The 20,012-nt window shown below is 42.2% G+C and overlaps 4 protein-coding genes across 4 annotated transcripts; all 4 read left to right on the top strand.

The window, feature by feature from the left end:
* On the top strand, positions 1 to 1,255 carry LOC6558633 (putative phosphatidate phosphatase). The gene has a single exon (XM_001984796.3). It carries the CDS (start codon positions 53 to 55, stop codon positions 1,097 to 1,099), a length of 1,047 nt encoding a protein of 348 aa, XP_001984832.1. The 5' UTR covers positions 1 to 52; the 3' UTR covers positions 1,100 to 1,255.
* Positions 1,256 to 1,979: 724 nt separating this feature from the next.
* Positions 1,980 to 3,176, top strand: LOC6558042 (phospholipid phosphatase 1). Its single transcript, XM_001984797.2, has one exon. The coding sequence runs from the start codon at positions 2,162 to 2,164 to the stop codon at positions 3,077 to 3,079; it is 918 nt and encodes a 305-aa protein (XP_001984833.1). The 5' UTR covers positions 1,980 to 2,161; the 3' UTR covers positions 3,080 to 3,176.
* A 742-nt stretch (positions 3,177 to 3,918) lies between these two features.
* LOC6556442 (putative phosphatidate phosphatase) lies at positions 3,919 to 7,990 on the top strand. Its single transcript, XM_001984798.2, has 2 exons — positions 3,919 to 4,163; positions 6,370 to 7,990. Exon 2 carries the CDS (start codon positions 6,832 to 6,834, stop codon positions 7,867 to 7,869), a length of 1,038 nt encoding a protein of 345 aa, XP_001984834.1. The 5' UTR covers positions 3,919 to 4,163; positions 6,370 to 6,831; the 3' UTR covers positions 7,870 to 7,990.
* A 2,091-nt stretch (positions 7,991 to 10,081) lies between these two features.
* LOC6558945 (putative phosphatidate phosphatase) lies at positions 10,082 to 11,242 on the top strand. Its single transcript, XM_001984799.2, has one exon. The coding sequence runs from the start codon at positions 10,150 to 10,152 to the stop codon at positions 11,140 to 11,142; it is 993 nt and encodes a 330-aa protein (XP_001984835.1). The 5' UTR covers positions 10,082 to 10,149; the 3' UTR covers positions 11,143 to 11,242.
* The last annotated feature ends 8,770 nt before the right edge of the window (positions 11,243 to 20,012 follow it).

Below are 20,012 nucleotides of genomic sequence, written 5' to 3'. Positions count from 1 at the left end.
AACGCGGCTTGGCATCCAGTTGAGACCATTGAGACGGATCAGTTCGCCGATAATGTCCAAATACACGAAATTGGCTCGAGGCATTTGCGATGTGCTGCTTTGGGGCGCGTTGACAGCGGCCAGTTTGCTGCTCAACAGGTTGGTGAAGCCCTTCAAGCGTGGCTTCTTCTGCGGCGATGAGTCACTCGGCTATCCGTTCCGGGAGAGCACAATTGGCACTGCTTTGGTCATTGGTATCACGCTCGCCGTGCCCACAGCCGTCATCATTGTCGTGGAGCTGTTCAAGCAGTTGCCACTGCCCGGTGGCCGGGAGAAACGTGAGACTGGCTGCCGTTTGTCGCATCGTCTGGGGCAGGTGTACAGGCAGGCAGGGTATTATCTGTTCGGTCTGGCCATGCTCACGTTTGCGACGCTGCTGACAAAGCTGTGCATTGGCCGGCTACGTCCGCATTTCTATGCCGTCTGCCAGCCGATGTTGAGCGATGGCACCGACTGCGAGGCGCCACAGAATGTGGGACGCTACATCGATGGCTATGTGTGCAGCAATGCGAACATGACGGACTTTCAGTACGAGCAACTGAATCAATCGTTTCCCAGCGGACACGCCAGCATGATGATGTATGCGATGCTCTACCTGGCCATCTATCTGCAGGCGGCGCTCAGCACACGCATCTCCAAGCTGCTCAAGCATCTGCTGCAGTTCCTCTTCGTCATGTTCGGCTGGTATGTGTCGCTCACCCGGATTACGGACTACTGGCACCACTGGTCCGATGTCCTCGCTGGCATCATCTTTGGCGTGATCTTTGCCTGGCTGACGAGTGTCTATGTTGCCGATCTGTTTGCCTTCAAGCGCTGCAATCGGACCGGTTACTCCGCAAACACACTGATGAAGAAGCCACAGGTCTCACCCAAGAGCTCCACCAAATCCCAATCGAATGCGGCAGCGGCGGCGGCAGCAGCAGCAGCCGTTGTGGCAGCCAACAATGGCTTGCAACCCGCCCTGCCCGCCTACACATTTGGCACCCTGCCCTATCTGCCAGCGCATCCGGCGCAGGCGCAATACGCCCAAACCTATCACAACTACGGCTATGTGCCCTGAGCTCAAGGATCGGGGATGTGTTGATCGCTTGAGGCAGGTGCTCTCGTAGAACTCCTCTATGAAGCCTCAAAAACAAAATGAAAGAAAATCTGTTTTTTATTAGCATTAGGCATTCGAATCAATATTATATTGTTAATAATAATAAGTAAAAACAAATCTGTGTTTCACGTTATTTCGATGGAAAGTTGATTAATCATAATTAACGATTGGATGATTAGTAATGAAATGTTTAATTATTTGCTGCTGTTTTCAAAAGCGAAATTAGAAAGTGCCTAAAATCGATAGTTATCAAGCTGCGCGCATCTCTTGCCACAAAGCACTTGCCGCATGCTCAGCCAAGTGGCACATTCGAAGACTGCACACTGCATTAGCGTTGCAACTGAGCAAGCAAGAAGAAAATACAAATATATAAAAATATATATATATATATATATATGTATATAGTTGTATATATTTTTTGATTTTGGCAGCAGACATTATCCCAAATTATTATTAAAGATTTGTAAGTCAGCAAATATTTATAATTTGACCAAAAAAAAAAACCGTAAGCTTAACAGTTACTTTTGCTTTTGTTTGGGCCACAGATTCTGGGGAACATATAAAATATATATAAATATAAAAATAAAGATAACAAAACTATTTTGAAATGCTTTCAAGTTAGAGCTGAGAGCTGGCTAAGAGACTCGGCATAAATTAATAAAGATTTGCATACTTGAGCAATCGATAAATAGCCTGGGAATGCCAACAACAACAATAACAACAACAACGGCAACAATTTGGACTTGGAACTGAGTATTGTTTTTCAGCTGAATAGCACAATAGAAAAGAACGAGTCGACTTGACTCCAGTCGAGGCGACTTTGAGTTGAGCGCTGAGGGTTTTGAAACAAGTTTTTTTTTGGACGTCGTAACCACATTAGAGATGTAAATTAGCAGCTGCAAGAGACCCACGAGCCACCAGCCACCAGCCAGCAGCCACCAATCAAGTTGCCCAGTTGCCCTGCCCTGCGTTGAAACTCTGCCCAACCAAAAAAAAAACATCAGTCGCCGTTTCAGTCTCAAAATGTGCGGCAATCCGAATACGCGACTTCTTTCGCGACTCATCATTGATTTTCTGCTGCTGCTGGGCGTCTACTGTGTGGCACTTGTTGTGTTGCCACAGCAACTGGTGACCACACAGCGTGGCTTCCACTGCAGCGATACCTCGCTGCGTTATCCTTATCGCCAGCCCTGGCTGACCAAGGTGCACTTGACCATTGCCGTGGTAGCGTTGCCAGCTGCCTTTCTGCTGGTTGTGGAGCTGTTGCGTGCCGCCTTTGTGCCACAGAAGGAGGAGCTGAAGCAACGATTCGTCTTCGTTGGGACAAGGATACCCAGTTTCATTAGCGAGTGCTACAAGATCATCGGTGTCTATCTGTTTGGCCTGGGTCTGCTGTTGCTGCTCATCCGAGTCACCAAATATTCGACGGGTCGCTTGCGTCCCTATTTCTTTGATGTCTGCCAGCCCAGCTGGGGTGAGCTGGGTGAGCCGGAGCTGAGGGAGAGCTGCTCCTCAAACTCAACGCGATACATTGAGCAATATAGTTGCACCGAGTTTGCTGCCTCGTTGGAGCTGTTGTCGGTGGTGAGGCACTCGTTTCCCAGTGGGTTTGTGAGCAGCACCAGCTATGCGATGATCTTCCTCATCTACTATGCCCAGGCGCGTCTCTTTGCGCCCTGGCTGCGCATCCTGCGCGCCACACTCCAATTGGCCTGTGCCGCCATTGCGCTGTTTGTCTGTGTGGAACGCATCTCGACCAATCAGAATCATCTGTCGGATGTCGCCGCCGGATTGGCCACCGGCGCCGCGCTCGCCTCCTTCGTGGCCATCTTTGTGGCGCACCTGTTCAAGCAGGTGAGGGTCAAGCGACGCCAGTGGCCCAGAAACGAACAGATCTACGGCTATGCTGGCTACTACAATCGGGCCACATATGGCTATTAACTGATAATATAAACAAGTCACAGAGTCAATAAATCTAATCAATCAAACATCTTTCAATTGAGTACAGCAATAATAGCAAAAATGTACGCTCAAAAATTCCTACAGCTTAAAATATAAGTAAGATAAAATAAATAAAAATATATATCCAACAGCCACAATAAATTGTAAATATATTTAAAATAATTTTATTCCATTTATGGCTTTAAGCAAAACGAAATCATTACAGCGAATGTATATAAAATCTGCTTATAACTGTATACAAAAGATAAAATGCCACAATGTCTTATCAAGATAACAAAAACACAAAAATTTACAGTTACAGCTTGTAATATTAATTGAATTTCTATAAATAAATTTAAGAAAAAAGAAGAAGCAAAATGATCAACCTACATTTAGCCAAGTTACAAACCAACAGCTGTAAAGAGTTGGCTTGCGTTCCACACAACAAGTGCAAGTGCAGAATGACCACAGTCCACAATATGCTCACTTGCAATCCCACTTCAAGTCCCTCTCGCTCCCTCTCTCTCTCTCTCTCTTGCGCTTCCTGCAATGCTTAAGCAACAACAGCTGCAACAGTAGCAACAAGTGATCTGACCAGCGTTTTGTTTACAAACCATCAACTTTAATCACTTAGCTTGCGATCCACACAACAAATGCCAAGCTCAGTTGAGCATTTACTTGCGCTCTCTCTAGCTACACACATACTCTCCCACTACACTCACACGCACGCTCTCTCAGCAATACTGATCGAAAGAGCAACAGCAACAGCAACAAGTTGTCGACCGATCGATTTGTTTACAAAGTCAACAACAAATAACAGCGCTTCACCGCATTTGTTTTCATTCAGTTGTGATCGTCTAGCGGCGCTTCGTCGTTTACATTTGGCATCGGCATCGGCTTCGGCATCTCGTCAACGTCGCACAGTGGTAATAATAATCGTAAAACTAATAAACAATCGCGTCATAAAATTGAACAATCGCCGTTAACCAAAAGTTGTTCCCAGTTGTACTCAAATATTGAAACGGAAACAGAATTAAGCATTTCAATGAGAAGCCATAAAACAAGCATTAAACACGTAATTAAAGTGAGTAGAAACTGCGAGCAACTCTAATTAAAATTGGCCAGTTTACATTATGGAGCAAACAGTACTCATGTATGCACATACACTGAGCGAAAGAAATGGGACGAATGCATATAAAGAATTTATGAGTCTATAATATGTGATTGCAAATCAAAGCAGTATTTAAAAGTTGATTTAAATTGATGAATTTTCATTTTGTGGTTGCCCGCCTGAAGAAATAATTATTTTAGTAAAATAGCATAAAATAAAATAAATGTGAGTGCAAAGCTTTAAGCACTTTGAATGCTTCTCATCTCTGTGTGTGTGTGTGTAAAAGGGCAATAAAAATGAAATGCATTTAGTGCATAAAGTTCAAAGTGCATTTTAAAATAGCAACGGTTAACCAGCAGAACAACAAAGTCAAACCGAGGCAAAGTAAGCGCCACATGTACAAATAAACAAATACACATGTATGTATATATATACATAGTTCCCATATACATATGTTAAAAAGATATACACACAGTCACACACAGAGAAAAAAAGAGACTTAATTCAATCAAATGTCGCTTATTCATTCAATTAAAGGTCGTGCCATTTGACGTCCCACTACGAATACGAAAACGAGTCTGACTCTGACTCTGAGTATGAATATGGGAATGACTATGAATGTGAGTGGAGTGAGTGTCTTTCCATACACAGAGCCCATAAAAAATGTTTACAAATGGCATAATAGTTTGCTGCTAAAGCTTGAAACAGTCAGCAGGAATTATCACCGATCCAATGAGGTATATATATATATACATATTCCTGAGCAGCAACAACATCCGAGTCGAGCTCAAATTTGGAATATACTTTCTCATATTTATTTATTTTATTTATCGATTTTCGATAGCAATAGTAGCCACCATTTTGAAGGTATAAGAATTATTATTAATATATAAAATACTTTGATTCATCTTTGATCAGCTGTAAAAATTGCATAAGGATCTGTTAAGAAACACCCAAGTTATAGCGCAAGAAGCATACTCATATGAGAAAAGAATAAGATGGGCGAGCAGAGTCCAGGGTATCTCGTAGTCGAGCAGTCTCACATGTTTCACGATTGACTGTTTCAACTTTGTGCATTTGTCGCATGCATTTGTTGTTTTGAAGAAACACCCCCATTTCGGCGAGGGATCAGCCAAAGATCAAAAGCGCACAATGGGGGCCATTCTTGGGCAGAAAGTGGCAAAGAGATTAGCAGTTGTTGCAAGCAGCCAACTCATATTCAGTCGCCGTTCAACTGATGATAATGCAAATCGCACTGGGTGCATGCAACGCGCCCATTTGACGCATCATTGCCACAAGACAATAGACAATCGCTCAGTATTCTGATGAGTGACTCACTCACTCACTCGCTGCACTCGCCTATTCACCCAAGATATTGCCCCAGAATAGCGGGCTCTTATCAAATGCCGCCGTAGGTGAAAGTGTGTGTGTTTTATGTGTAATTCTTATCACACTCGCCGTGCCAATAAACCGATTCGGCTTGTTTCGAAATAAGCTGAATATCAATGAATTTGCACAAAATAGCACACCTTTAACTGGCACAACAAACGTGCGCCTTTGTGGTGTGTGTGTTGTGTGTGTGTGTTGTGTGTGTGGTGTGTCTGTTGTGTGTGTGTGTTGTGTGTGTGGGCGGTGTGCAATTGTCATCGGGAACACGCTTTTATTTATCTTATCAAAATGATCTTGAGCGAGTTTCTCACTTGCTGTTATCAAGGCAAGCACACATTGTGTACACTGTGCCAAAACGCAGACTTGTAGAATGTAAATAATTTTCAAGTTGTTAAATAAACATTCAAACTAAGTAAATTAAATATGATGAACATCTAATGCTACTTTTTAGTTAAACTCTTTTAATTTTACTTTTATAGCTAATCAAATTTAATTTTAAACTTCAATTTTGTAGTAATTTATAAATATTATATATTACTCTCTGAAGAGCGAGAGAGAGAGAGAGAGAAAGAGAGAGAGAGAGAAAGAGAGCCTTGACGTGCCCAGTCTAAAGAGTAAGAGAGAAAATTAAGAAAGATTGGAATATCACAGAATCTGTGGATAGACTTACCACTCCTAACAATAACCTGCCTGCGCTGCTAGATATTTTACATAGATAATAATAATAATAATAATAATTATTGATGTACTTTTAATTTCTAACAAATTTTGAATTGGCTTTTTCTTGCAGTGCTGCCAACTGGTGCAAATACAAAGTTAAATTGGCTGTTGTCTAATCTAGAAATACTATGCAGAAAACGCCTACAGTTAGCTAGAAACTAGAAACTAAGCTCCGCAGTAATAAACTGGCTCTGACGCACTGGGAGAGAAAGAGAGAGAGAGAGAGAGAGAGACGGGCGGGCAGAGCGAGAGGGAGAGGGAGAAAAACAATGTGAGAGGAGAGCCGTCGTGCATGAAATGATCGTTGAATTAAAAGAACGTTACCCACTCGAGGCCGGATCAGTCAGACGCTGACAACGAACCCGAAACGACTACAACGAATCCAACGGGTATAAAAAAAAAACAATAACCAAAAACAAAAACAAAAAACAGAAAAAAGAGCAACCAACCCAAACTTAATTAGACAGCATAAAAAATTGGAATATTAACTAATTAAAAATTTAAAAAAAAAAAACAAAACGAGAACGACAAAATGCGCGACGATATAACCAATGGAGATGACAACGACAACGAGAACATTGCAGCCGCCAGCAGGGAGGGGGAGCGCCAAGTGCAATGTGCCACAAATGCTGTACAGCGGCAAGTGGCGCATCGCTGCCTCATCGAGCTGCTCATCTTTGTGGTGCTGTTGATACCCGTCTTAGTCTACGAGGTCGCCGTGGAGCCGGCGAGACGTGGCTTCTTCTGTGACGACGAGAGCCTGCACTATCCATTCCATGAGAACACGGTGACGCCGGTAATGCTGGGTCTACTGTCGGGTGCACTGCCTCCCCTAATCTTCATCGTGGTCGAGTATGTGCGTATGATGCGAAAAGATAAGCTAGCTGCCACGGTGCAGGTGCTCGGCTGGCAGATGTCGGCGTGGTATGTGGAATTTGGTCGACAGATCACCTACTTTATGTTCGGCCTGGTGCTCACCTTCGATGCCACCGAGGTGGGCAAGTACACGATCGGCCGACTCCGGCCACATTTTATGGCGGTCTGCCAGCCAATGTTGAGCGATGGCAGCCTCTGCACAGATGCCGCCAATCTGCATCGCTATGTGGAGGACTATGAGTGCGCCGGCGAGGGCTACACCATTGCGGATGTGAGGCAGGCGCGTCTCAGCTTTCCCAGCGGACACTCCAGCATCGCCTTCTATGCGCTGCTCTATACGGCACTCTATCTGCAGCGGAAGCTCCATTGGCGCAGCTCCAAGCTGGCGAAACACTTTCTGCAGTTCGTGCTCATCATGGTGGCCTGGTATACGGCGCTGAGTCGCGTCATGGACAGCTGGCATCACTGGTCGGATGTGTTGGTCGGTTCGTTGATTGGTGTGACAGTCGCCTTGATTACAGCTCGCTACATATCCAAGCTGTTCAAGCCATCCTACCGGGAAATCGTACGTCCGGCTGGACTACGGAGGCAGAATACCTCGGACACGCTGCAGGAGGATGTCTGCGCCAGCACACCGCCACCCTACTGTGTGAATGGCAGCTTTAGCGATGATCAATATTGTACCAAAGTTTAAATACCCGATCTGAGATCGTCAAGTGCAACAAATTGTATTTAAAGAAAACATTCCAAAGCCAATTAAATATTAAATGTGTTACCTGTAAAGCATTAAAAGATGAAGAGCTATTTTATGTCTATCTAGCTTACAATCCCCACGTATTTAGTATTACTTTCAGACTTTCTTACTTTATTAGTATAGCTCATCTTAGTTTTTAGTAGTCGTCGTAGTCGCATTTGCATTTGTAAAGTTTTCATTCATTTGTTGTTTGCCTCCATTTAAGATCCATCAATCTGTATCTATATATGTGTGTTATTCGTATTATATTTGTAATAAATTAAAAAAAAAAAAAAACAGAAAAAACAATTTAAAATGGCGATGAGTAATTTTTAAACACTTAACGCTTGGCTGCATTTTTACTCAATTTCCAGGGTAATAATAGAAATATATATATTTTTTTTAAGTGCAAAAATGGGTCACCAAACAATATATAATACTAGAAATATATAAATAAATAATAATAGAAATACATATATATAAATAATATATTATTCTTTTCAATTGAAAAGTTTATTTTATATTTATCTTCAGCTTCACCTTTTCCACTTTTGTATCTTAACTCTTAACCTTTTCTACAAATCATGCTGATGTATTTGTTTGCCAAAAGCAGCAACAACGGGAATTCAGAGTTTCTGTGACTCACAGATGATATTTATGTTGTAGATATACATTTTTAAAATACCATGCAATCAAGCAAATTACTTAATAGGGGCAATATAATTAAAGTTTAAGCAGTGTTTAGATAAAGTGACTACTGTCTATCATGTGTTTAGATAATGGGACCACATTCAATCACTACCTATCTATCTAAACATAATTTAATCAGCATAATTTCCAAATCCAACAAACATCAAATGATATTATTTACTTACTCATACATTTCAAATGTCAGGTATTTTGTTTATCTCTAATTTCTTTTAATGTTGTATAAGAACCTTTTCATTTTGGTAGCTATTTTGTGCTGCGTCATACTCAAGTGGCACAAAAAAGAGTAAGCTGAATTTATGTTCATATTTGTTGTTGTTGGCGAAGCTTTTGTATTTTTTGTATGATCGTGAGAACTTCAATAAGTAGGTAACCCTCTGCAGCATGCCAAATGCCATCATTATGAGTCATTATAAATGTGTTGCTAGGCAAACAAATAGTAAACCAATTGCTTGAACAAAAATAAATATGTTTAAAGAGCAATATTTAATGAACTCAGCTTTTTAGAAGCTTTCTTAAAATATCTCTTGTTGTGAATACAAATGAAATGTGAAAAATCTATATATAAATATAAAGTGCCAATAAATAGACTCGCGTGTTATGTGCTCCTCCAGGGCTAGACAGATGACAAAAATAACAACAGCGATTCCGAGATGAGTTCGCAACACGTGCGTCTTTTTGCTGCAGCCTCTTATCAGCTTATCAGGTTCAGCCAAGGTTGACTCGTCAGAGCAATGAATTATAAATCAAAAATCAAAAACAAGCACATAACAAGCATATTTAGTGGGAATTACTCACAGCTGCGACTATATTATGTAAGATTTGAAAAAATTCCCGCATTTTGCATATTTTATTGTATATTTCTCATTGTGGTACAGAGAGGGAGTCATTATTTATTGAGCAATCCTGTAACTTAGACACACATCATATTTGTAATGTAATAATAAAGCTTCATATAAAGCTGGTATTACAATCATTCCAAACTTTTGTATGGAAGAAAACAATTTTAATGGCAGCTGAATAAGAATCATAGAATAATTCATATGAATTAGTTTTTCTTTATAAGCAGCATAAATAAAAATGGCATTATTACGACATTATAATAGAGATACAAATTTGCTTCGATTTTACCAAGATGACTAAAGTTTTGGGCCACAAAATGTAAACTGTTTTATACTGTCAATATTCATTTCGAATCTTTTTATTAATTGACGATTTTTCAAAATACTAAGGATTGCTTTTAGACAACATTTATTTTTCCCTTTTAATTTTATTTATTTTTAAAAATATTTTCACTGTCTTTAGTCCAATTTAAATAAATATTTCCATCCAAAGAGTGTACATCATTTCACATGTCCCACATTTCACATTTATTATTTTTAAATAAACATGAATAGCAGAAATTGCTGAGATGCTTGCAACAACAATTTAATTGGAGAACATTGGAGTCTCGGAATCTCAGTCGCAGCTTCAACGCTGAGCTCGACTTCTCGCTGTGATCAGTGACGCGTGGACCGTGAAAGCGAACAAAACATGAGTTTCGGTCTCAGACTCAACTGGCCAGCTGTGCATCGTCCGCTGCTGGATGTGGTGTTGCTGGGCATCCTGCTCGTGCTGAGTGAGAACTTTAAGGAACTTTGGGATTGGACAACGCAACGTGGCTTCTTCTGTGACGATGAGTCGCTTATGTATCCCTATCACTCGAACACCGTTTCGTCCAGCATGCTTCACTGGTTGGGCTTGTATTTGCCGCTGCTGTTGCTACTCATCTTGGAGAGCTGTCGTTGCAGGCGACCGTTAGATTCGAAGTGGCAACAATACTGGCCGGTCTACAACACGCTGCGCTGGTTTCTCTTTGGTCATGTTGCAAGCTCGGTGCTCAAGAATATGGGCAAACACACAATTGGTAGACTACGTCCACATTTCTTTGACATCTGTCGTCCGCAACTGGCCGATGGCGGCTTCTGCACCGACGATGCCCATCGGCAGGGCGGTGTCTACCACACCGTTTACACCTGTGTCTCTGGCGCTGATACTGAATTGATTTTCGATGCGCACATCTCCTTTCCCAGCGGTCACTCGAGTATGGCGTTCTATGGTCTGGTCTTTGTGGCGCTCCACTTGCAGCGCATCCGCCGGACACTGCCTGACAATATGCTGCGTCCATTGTGCCAGCTGGTGTGCGTCAGTATCGCCTCATTTGTCGGCCTTAGCCGTGTCATGGATTACAAACACCATTGGTCGGATGTTGTGGCCGGCTCACTGCTTGGCACCCTCGTTGCCCTTGCGGTCGTCCGTGCAGCGGAACAGGAGCACCGATTGCATCTGCTGTGCATAGACCAGAAACAGCAGCAGCAGCAGAATAAGCAACAGCAAAATGCAAATACAATGGCACCACAAACAGTTGCCGTTGATAAAGTGGTCACAAGTGGAAGCAGCCAAACAGAGCCAGCAAGTGCTGCATGCGAAGTTGGCCAGCAGCTGCCACAAGATTTGTCCGTAGTTACGTGCCTTAGTTCTAATTAGTTTCTAAGTGTACCATAGCTTAAGCTCGTTAATAAATTTAAAATAATAAATACCATATAATAAAAAGATGAGTGACAATAAAGATACACAATTCATTTAATTTGTTGCTTAGATTTCTTTTTTGTGTCGTTAAGTACAACATAATGGTCTTTAAGCTGAACTAAATGGCTTAAGTAGTATAGGGTATATAAGTAGAGCACATCTACTTGGTTGACAAAGATAAAGATCACTTGCGATGGCGAATAAAAATACATACATTCTAAAGGATGGAAATTGATTTTTTAATATAAACAGTATCAAATGCGATAAGCAATACTTTATTTTGATTGGTTTATTCTATATTTAAATTGCTTATTCAATATTAACTGAAATTTATGTAGTTTTACATGAAATAGCTTAACGCATTAAGCCACATCTAATGGCAGCTATATTTATATGTTCATTTTGGTCCATAACCTACTTGTAATGAGCTCTTTTGTGACTAGCGTAGCAATACACAAGATAAATAAATAAAATACAATACATATAACATATGCAATAAATATATCAGCGTCTTTTAATATTTATATGAGTACATATTGGAGAAAAAGCCCCTAATTAAAAACCAGTTATTGCTGTTGCATAACTCACTTCGTCATTGATATTTTCAAGAGACCTCTCACAAAATTTGGCACCTTTCAAGTAATACGCTGAGTATAATATTTTTGGCTTTGTGTAAATACACATATGAGTTTATATCTGTGAAAAAAGTAGGGGATTTTTTTATATCTTACCAATGGAATTAAACCAGTGCCTACGCAAAAAGAAGATAAATAAATAAAATTATCAGTAGCTGCAAATCACTAAAAGTTTTTATCTTGATAATGATTTGGCCACATGTATTAAGACTGCAACACAATTTGGAAGCATGATTTCTGATTGTTTTTCATGTTCCATCGAGTTAAGATGCGTTTTCAATAATTATCCACTCGTCATCAACTTTATGCATATTTATGAACCACAGATCGTTCAGGGGAGCATTCAAACCAGTTGATAAACTTTTGCGCTCAATGCAAATTGATTTCAATTAGCAGCCGCAGCAAATTTCAAGAACTAGATAAGCCCATTGAAAGCCAACGTTGCGATGTTGACAACGGTGCAACAATTAGCGGCTCTTTTAGTTTCATTAGAAGCAAATTTTCAAACGACTTAACCTCAGTCAACGCCCGACGACACGACAACAAGCAGGGGAATAGCAGAGAGAAATAAATAAATTTCAGCTGAAGGCGCTAAGATATAAGGGAGCGAAAGAGAGAGAATGTGTATGAGAGAGAGAGAGAGAGAGAGAGAGAGGGAGAGAGAGAATTAGGTCGCAAATCCAAGGGGCTGATTATGATGCGCAACACCTGAACCTCAGATTTAGCAGGATTCGAGTCTCGAGAAAGTCTTGCAACGATTTGGGGCTATACCCTCATCAGGAGACGGAAGCTTTTGGCAGCCATTTTCACTTGTGGTCCGCTTAATTGGCTCATTTATTTTGATGGCAAAGAAAATGTTGGAAAAGTGCGGCCTTTTTTTTTTGTTTGGTTTCCTTGCGCTCGCATTTACCTGGTTCGCTGCTGTCCCTGGTTTTATTATGATTAATTATGGCACAAGCACACAATTACAAGAACTCACCAACACACACAAACACACACACGGCACACACATACACACATACACATATACACACATATACAAAATGACCCTAAGCTCCACTTTCTTGCCAAGTTTTGCAACTGAGTCAAGCTGTTTGTTATTGCTGCTCTTGTTGTTGCTGCCTCGTCTGAGATTCGAATGATAAATTTCTGTGCAATTTATTTTAATCTGCTGCGACAGAAACCCACAATGCCCCTCGCTTCCCCCCTCTCCCTCTCCCTTCCCTCTCTGTGTCGCTCGCCTAAACTAGCTTTACTGCTAGTTTCCATGCGTTAATTAAATGGAAAATATTTGCACATAACAAAGTGAAATGCAAAAGATGATGGGGCAGAGAATTCGTAGATGGGGGGTGGGGCGGACTGCCTGGAAAGTTTTGCTGCAATCCAACACAGTGACCTACATTTTGCATTAGCGAAACTTTTGTTTTCCTCAGCAGTAAAAGCAACAAACAGAAACTGAGCAGGGCTTTCAAAGTGGTGCAGATCCTCCGCTCTGTGGTCCGGTTAAAGTTACCGGGCTAGCTAGTTTGATACTGCCAACTCAGAACTCGATACTCGAGTTTAATTGCACGTAATTCACAAAGAGCATACTGCACTTGTATTTGAATTTGCTCTAATTTAGTGGATTTGTGTAGCTTTGCAATATCTATTTTTTTTTAATTTCGATAGGTGTATTTTGTCAGAACCGTACAAGCGTAATTTGACTTAATTTATGCACTCATTTAAGTTAAGTCTTAAGTTGATTACTTTGATTGACTTTCACGCGTTGCAGTCTTCCAGGCATAACCATTAATCAACAGGTCAGTTAACTCTTACTGCCAATCAATTGGCTTAGCACCAGAATTGGACTTGCTCAACTCTTGCAGTCAACTTTAATGCACAATCGAATAATCGTCGCAAATTTAAGTACAGTGCCAACTGTCTAATCGCCATCAGGTGCTATAATGTGGCATGTTTCGGGTCTGTGTCCAGTCGGTGTGTCTAGTCGAGTCAGTTTGTCACTCTGTCGCAACCAGCCGGGGCATCGTCAACATCGCCTGCTGCATTGCTGCGTGCCTTTTTGGCTGTTAGCTCAACAAAATATCCGCAAGCATGTTGGGGATTTTCTACTTTCTATAGCCACAGAGAGACAACACCTCTGCTCTGCTCTGTTGTTCGTTTAACACGCTCACCGAGAGTACTCCAGTTTTGGCATTGCAGGGGATTATTTGCAGATATTGCTGTTCTCTCAGTTAATATCTGTCAAGTATGCCAAAGAAGAATGATGAATGAATTGAAAGTCATATTTGATTTCAGTTCTTGGCTAATTAGAGATTACTATATCATACATCTGGTATATATATTATGAAGGGTATCTAATCGCCGGCATTGTACCATCTATAAAATGTTTTTGCTGTCATCGTCGCACAGTGCGCTTCATATTTCTGCGGTTACCAGTTTGTCCATTGAATTTCCATGGTTTGCGACCACCTCCTGGTAACTTTTGCACTTGCTATTTGCCACCAGCAGTCGGCAGACGTCAATTGCTGGTTTTCTCCGTACTCAGTACTCAGAGCTCGGTGTTCAGTGCTTAGTGCTTGGCTGCAGCCCCTCATTGGCTTCATGTGTGCAAAGACAATTTGATAATCGCAATATGCAGCATAGTTTGAGTTAATGAAGCTTGTGTGCCATATGAGTGCCACCTTTGCATCCTTTCGTTGAGTGTGTTTGTGTGAGTGCCACATCAGACCAGACTAGACGAGAGCCAACCACACCACAGCAAGCCATAAAGAAGACCTGGTCGTTGTGTTGTTTGTTGGAAAACAAGCAGAGCGTTTTGCTTGCCAATTAGTAATTTGTTTGCCGCCTGGATGACTTGCGAACGAGCCACAGAGAAACACACAGAGAGAGAAAGAGAGAGAGAGAGATAGAAACAGAGAGAGAGAGAGAGATAGAGGAGGGGGAAGTGTCAACTGTGTCTCAACTGTCTCTGACAGACTGTGGTACTTTTTAAATACCAACAAGTTAAAGCTAGTTGCGGCATTTAATTGGACTTTGCACAGCTCAATTTTATTTACTTTCAAAGTGAGAAAAGAGTTCAGTTTTTAATTTAACCGGATTTGAGCAAAGAGATCGTATTCCACCTTAGAAATGATAAGTGTGCAACGAAAAGAAATAGGTATGTAATCAAACTAACTGAAATTGTGCACATTCCACACTGCAGATATTCTCATCCATTCATTTTCAATTTATTTAAATTAATTTTAAAGCACGCTCCACATGACACATTACAGTGCATTTATCAGATGCTGTCTGCGATGCATTCAGCCTCCATCCTCCATCTCCTCCCAGAGATGCCCAGTTACAATCGACGATTTCTCCAGCTGTTCCTCGCTCCTGCTGTTAGCTTATTCAATTTTTATCGACTGACAAGACGAGCGAATTCAATGTGACAATGCGACAGCTCAGCAACAGCAACAACAACAGCAACAGCAACAATAAACAGAGCAGGGAATACAATAATGGACGTTTGCTGCTGACCCCGGTAGACTTCCTGGCAACGATGCAATCTGAAAGCGTACGCGGACTGCCAGCGATCTTAAGGGGAGGTGACAAAAATGTCGAATACGTTTTCAGCTCCCAAATGGCTCCTTTGTCGTGGTAGTGCAGAAATTCGCTACCGTTGTAGTCACACGCAGACTGCGACACGTCGACAGCCAAAGCGTCGGCCATTTTGCGTTTTGTTCGTACCGCCATCATTATTAATACCCGGCCAGGACCAGGACAAAGGATGGGGCCCCAGAACGATGTGAGCGACATTTGATTTTGCGCTAACTTCCGTTGCGTGGCTGCGTTCGTGCTGTGATTTTTTTTGGCCAATGCCTCTCTTACTCTCTTCCTCAGCGTTTCTCTCTGTCTCACTATGCCTGACAGTTTTGATTGCTGTCCAGGTTGCTGTCCAACTGCTGGCCAGGTGTATAACGCCAACTTCAGCTCGCTCCACGGCTGCAGTCAGTCGAAACAGGTGTGGCCGTCAACTGGCAATCAACTTTCATTTAGCGGCATCATTTGTCACGTTTGTTTATTGCCCGGTTACGTGTTGGTCAGACTTAATGGCTGTTATTGTCACTGTACCCGGCACCAGAAACAGACAGACGGACAGACAGATAGACCGAAGTTGCAGATGCACAAAGAGAGCAGCAGCAAAGGGAGTAGCTTGAAAATCAGTAAATAATTGATATGAATGCAATGCAAGTCAAGTGAGAAAACTATTGAGAGCAGCAGCTATTATTGGTGTTATCAATTTTATAATAAACATTTCATATATAGGTCTAATCCAATATGCAGTGCAAAGTCTAGTTTGTTTTCATATCAGAGAAACTCCTAGCATTATTGCCACTGTTTCACAGACAACCAATGTCTAACTGGAGCATAACCTCAATTCCGCCACAAACGCTGATTCATTGTAGGATTAGTATCAATGCCAGCACCTAACCTAGGCCTCCTAAGGGTAGAAGTGGCAGGGGTGTTTGTGTGTGTTCGCGACAAAACGAAACGAAATTCGAATGCAACCGTTGCTAATGCCGCCGTTGATTATGAATATTTTAGCGCCCTCTGCCCCTGATGATAACCCCCAACGGAGATGATAATGATGTGCATGATGATGATGATGATGTTGATGGCGGCGTTGACCGCATACGTCGCGAATGAGCAATAAATTTGTATGCACAACCCAGCAGCATATGTGTGCATGGTAGGAGGGAGATGGAGGTGGGAGATGGGAGGTGGTAGACTCCGCATATGAAAATTTACATTTCCTGCTCGCTGGCCAGCCTTGGATCTCTCGGTTCAATTGGTTAGCTGCATTTGCGTATCGCCGATAGCAAATCTTCACCGGAGTGCAGAGCGTAAATTCCGTTACCATGAAAGCTTTATATCGACAGTGAGTCCCGTTCGCTTTTGGGCTTCACTGCGCTCTGCCAGCAAATGCAATTTCCTAATTTCTCACTGGGGAAATGCCGTTAAGAACCCGGCTAGTTGAAGACCACTATCCAACTGCCCACTTGATTGAGCCAGCTGCAGTTGGACGGTGGGGTCGAAAAGTCGACGGCTCTCGCTACCAAATTAATGACCCGGCGCCGCAGACGACGCAGCACAAAAACCGCAGACAAAGGCGCATAAATGCATAAGGTGGACGGAACGGACGGAGCCCAAAAAGTGCAGCAATCGGAGTTGGACGCGTCATCCTGGAATACGTTTGCTCCTACTTATTTTACCCTAGTGCGCCTCAGCTTATGCAAAACAAATTGGTTTATGCATGAGGCTCCCAAACGGACAGACAAACGGATGTGCCTCGCCTTCCACCTGCTCTCCTGCCTGTCTGCCTGTCTGCCTGCATGGAAGGAAATTCGCACGGAGCGAGCTAATATGATGGAAACACCAGATGGAAGCCAGAACCCCTACAATCCCAACAGGTCAGCGAGGGAGAGAGTGATAGAGAGGGAGGCGGGGAGAGGCAGAGAGTGGAAGCCGGGACTGGTTAAGTAAATTGTTGGCATAGCCCTTGATTAGCTTAACCCTAGCACCACTTCTATTGCAGCAGCTCACTGGGGGTGGTTGAATGCATTTCAGAAACCACACGAGCGGAATTTATACGCATTCGCTGGGTGACTACTGAGAATTATAAGGTCGCTAAAACTGAATACAGCCATTAAAATTGCAGCATGCAAAGCAAAAGGATTAACTTTAGCTTACGTTAATTAAAACAAAGCAAAAGTGCTTAGTTTTGTATGATATGTAAACGCCAAGAGACTTGTCATGTTTATTGTACGACAATAAAAACATTTTCCCTCTAAAAAAAGTTTGTCAATAGAATTATAGAAATTTTATCAAAATACCACAAAGAAATTTTAAGTATTGCCAAATTAAATCACATATTATATTTAAAGCTCATAAGTGGATTTTACTAATAGATATGGGATATGTGATGAGAATATTTTTTCAAGAAATATCAAAACCCAAGGCAAAATAATTAATAATCTATAAGCATTATTACATGTGAGCTTTTTTGCTTTAAGTAGAATTTTATTTTGTTCCAACAACAGAAATGCTTAACTCTCGAAGCGCAACAGATTCAACTGCAAAATAAAATGATTATCGAAAGCCTATTAAGTGTCCACCAAATAGAAAGCCTGTGGCACACACAACACACACACACATGGTGTGTGAGCAAGGCTCATACAGTTGACCCCTCGGCAACCGCTGTCCCCCGCTGCACCATCCCAGTGAAGTTGTGATAATGCGAATGTCTGACTGGGTTGACCAGGAAAAATCAATATAAGCAAACACAAAAATTTCTAGGGCTTAGCAGCCAAATTGGATTTGTGAAAGTAGAGATGGGAAAAAAAGAGTATGTATCTCCATTCAGATGGGTCCAATATGGTTAAGAAGGGGAAGGGAAAGTAAGCATATAATATGATATAAATGATTGGTTGAGCGAAAGTAAAAGCGCAGATTGTTTTTTTTTTTTTTTTGCTTTGGTGGGATTAAGATTTGTAGAAGCTGCTGCTGCTGCTGCTGCTGGTGCTGCTGCAACCAACGATGATGAGGACATAAAAGCGTCGCTCTTAAATGTTATGGTGAGCAACGAAAGCGAAAGAGTAAACGCATCATCATCACTTTTAACGACTCTTGAGGCCAAATGGGGAAAAAACCTGTCCTTGTGCCAAAAATAGCGCGTATGGCTTTTCAAATGAATGACAGCAATTAACTCGCAGTCAATGAAGCCGAGGCCATTGTTTGCCGCGCTGCCACTCGTCCTGCCCGGCCATTAAAAGCCGCCATCGCCATCGCCATCGTCATCGCCTTCATTGCCATTGCCATTGTTGGCTGTTGTCGCAGTCACCAAGCACGATTGCAGTCCACGTCGGGGCCGCCATGGTTATGACATACATAAAAACTGACCGGCTGAGCTAGCTGGACCCGGTTGGTCAGAGTTGGGCTTAGAACAAAGCTGCCGTTATCTGGCGCTGCTGCTGTCTGCGCCGCTTGAAAGGTCCAAAACAAATAAAACGACGGCCCTGGCCAGGCCAGCAGCACTAAATCTGTTATTTATATGACATCAGCGGGTTATCATCGAGAGCAGCACAGAGCACGTTGCGCTTGCGAGCATATTTTAAGAGTCGTATTTGGTCGTTGCACAATTTTTAGCTTCAGCACTGAAGTGGACCTTTGGCGCCGCAGCTGGTGCTGCATCTAAAGTGCAACAGAGAATCTTTACTCCACCATTAATGTCGATTGAAACAAGCTGATTATTTTTATGTTGCCTCTGTGGATCAATATGGATACCAATTTGCTGCTTACTCCAACGTAGAATTGGTTAACCAACAAATATTTTCATATTCCTATCTACAAACCTGTCTTGACTGGAGCATTCTAACTTCATCTCTGTACTGAAATTTCAATAGTCTTAAGTCAAACTTTAAAACTATAAGAGATATCAATACCCAAAAAAAAGATATGCAAAGTACAAACTAAAACACTATTGAAAATATCACAAAGAAAACCCACTTTGTTCAGTTGCATGTGATATATGTTTGGGAACTGTGGACAGAAGCGAATGAGAATCTGGTTGGATTCAGCCGGCAGCAATGGTAAATGGCATTTCAAAGGCAAACCGTAAACATTCCGCCTACAACATTTTCAAGTATTTTAATGAGCATTTGCGTTGCGTTGCGTGGCGGTACCGCGTGGCGCCACGAGCGGTGCACAAGTTGAAAATTATGCATGTGACCGCGGCACATGCGTCGTATGTGTGATACAAGCCCCCCGAGTATTTGCGAGTGAGTTGCGGCTGCCATGTTTGTTGCCTCCATGGCACCGTCATTCACAATCAGACCGAGAGAGACTATGCAGTCAAGGGGGGTACATAGAGTGGAAGGGGGAGTGGGTGGGCGGGTGAGGGTTGTGGGGTTAAATACTAACTGGAAGAAATTTGACGACGTACGTGTTGGACTCGCAAATTTCAAATCAGTTGTGCATTCGCAAACACACCAGAACACACACACACACACACCCAGAAGTGTGTAGCTGTGTCATCATTTAAATTCAAAAAAGCGATAACGGCCGAGTAATGATGAAGTGCACCAGCAGCAGCAGCAGTTGCAGCAGCAGCATCACATCCGAGCATCGAAGTGGCCGCTGGGCACTGTAACA

Source organism: Drosophila grimshawi, unplaced genomic scaffold (genome assembly GCF_018153295.1).
Source record: "Drosophila grimshawi isolate 15287-2541.00 unplaced genomic scaffold, ASM1815329v1 contig_44, whole genome shotgun sequence".
Classification (NCBI taxonomy): Eukaryota; Metazoa; Arthropoda; class Insecta; order Diptera; family Drosophilidae; genus Drosophila; species Drosophila grimshawi.
The sequence above is the reverse complement of the archived record's forward strand: the minus strand, read 5'-3'. Positions and strand labels throughout refer to the sequence as shown.

What these genes read in the sequence shown, in the direction of transcription:
- LOC6558633 (XM_001984796.3), top strand. Translation starts at nt 53, where the DNA reads ATGTCCAAATACACGAAATTGGCTCGAGGCATTTGCGATGTGCTGCTT.
- LOC6558042 (XM_001984797.2), top strand. Translation starts at nt 2,162, where the DNA reads ATGTGCGGCAATCCGAATACGCGACTTCTTTCGCGACTCATCATTGAT.
- LOC6556442 (XM_001984798.2), top strand. Translation starts at nt 6,832, where the DNA reads ATGCGCGACGATATAACCAATGGAGATGACAACGACAACGAGAACATT.
- LOC6558945 (XM_001984799.2), top strand. Translation starts at nt 10,150, where the DNA reads ATGAGTTTCGGTCTCAGACTCAACTGGCCAGCTGTGCATCGTCCGCTG.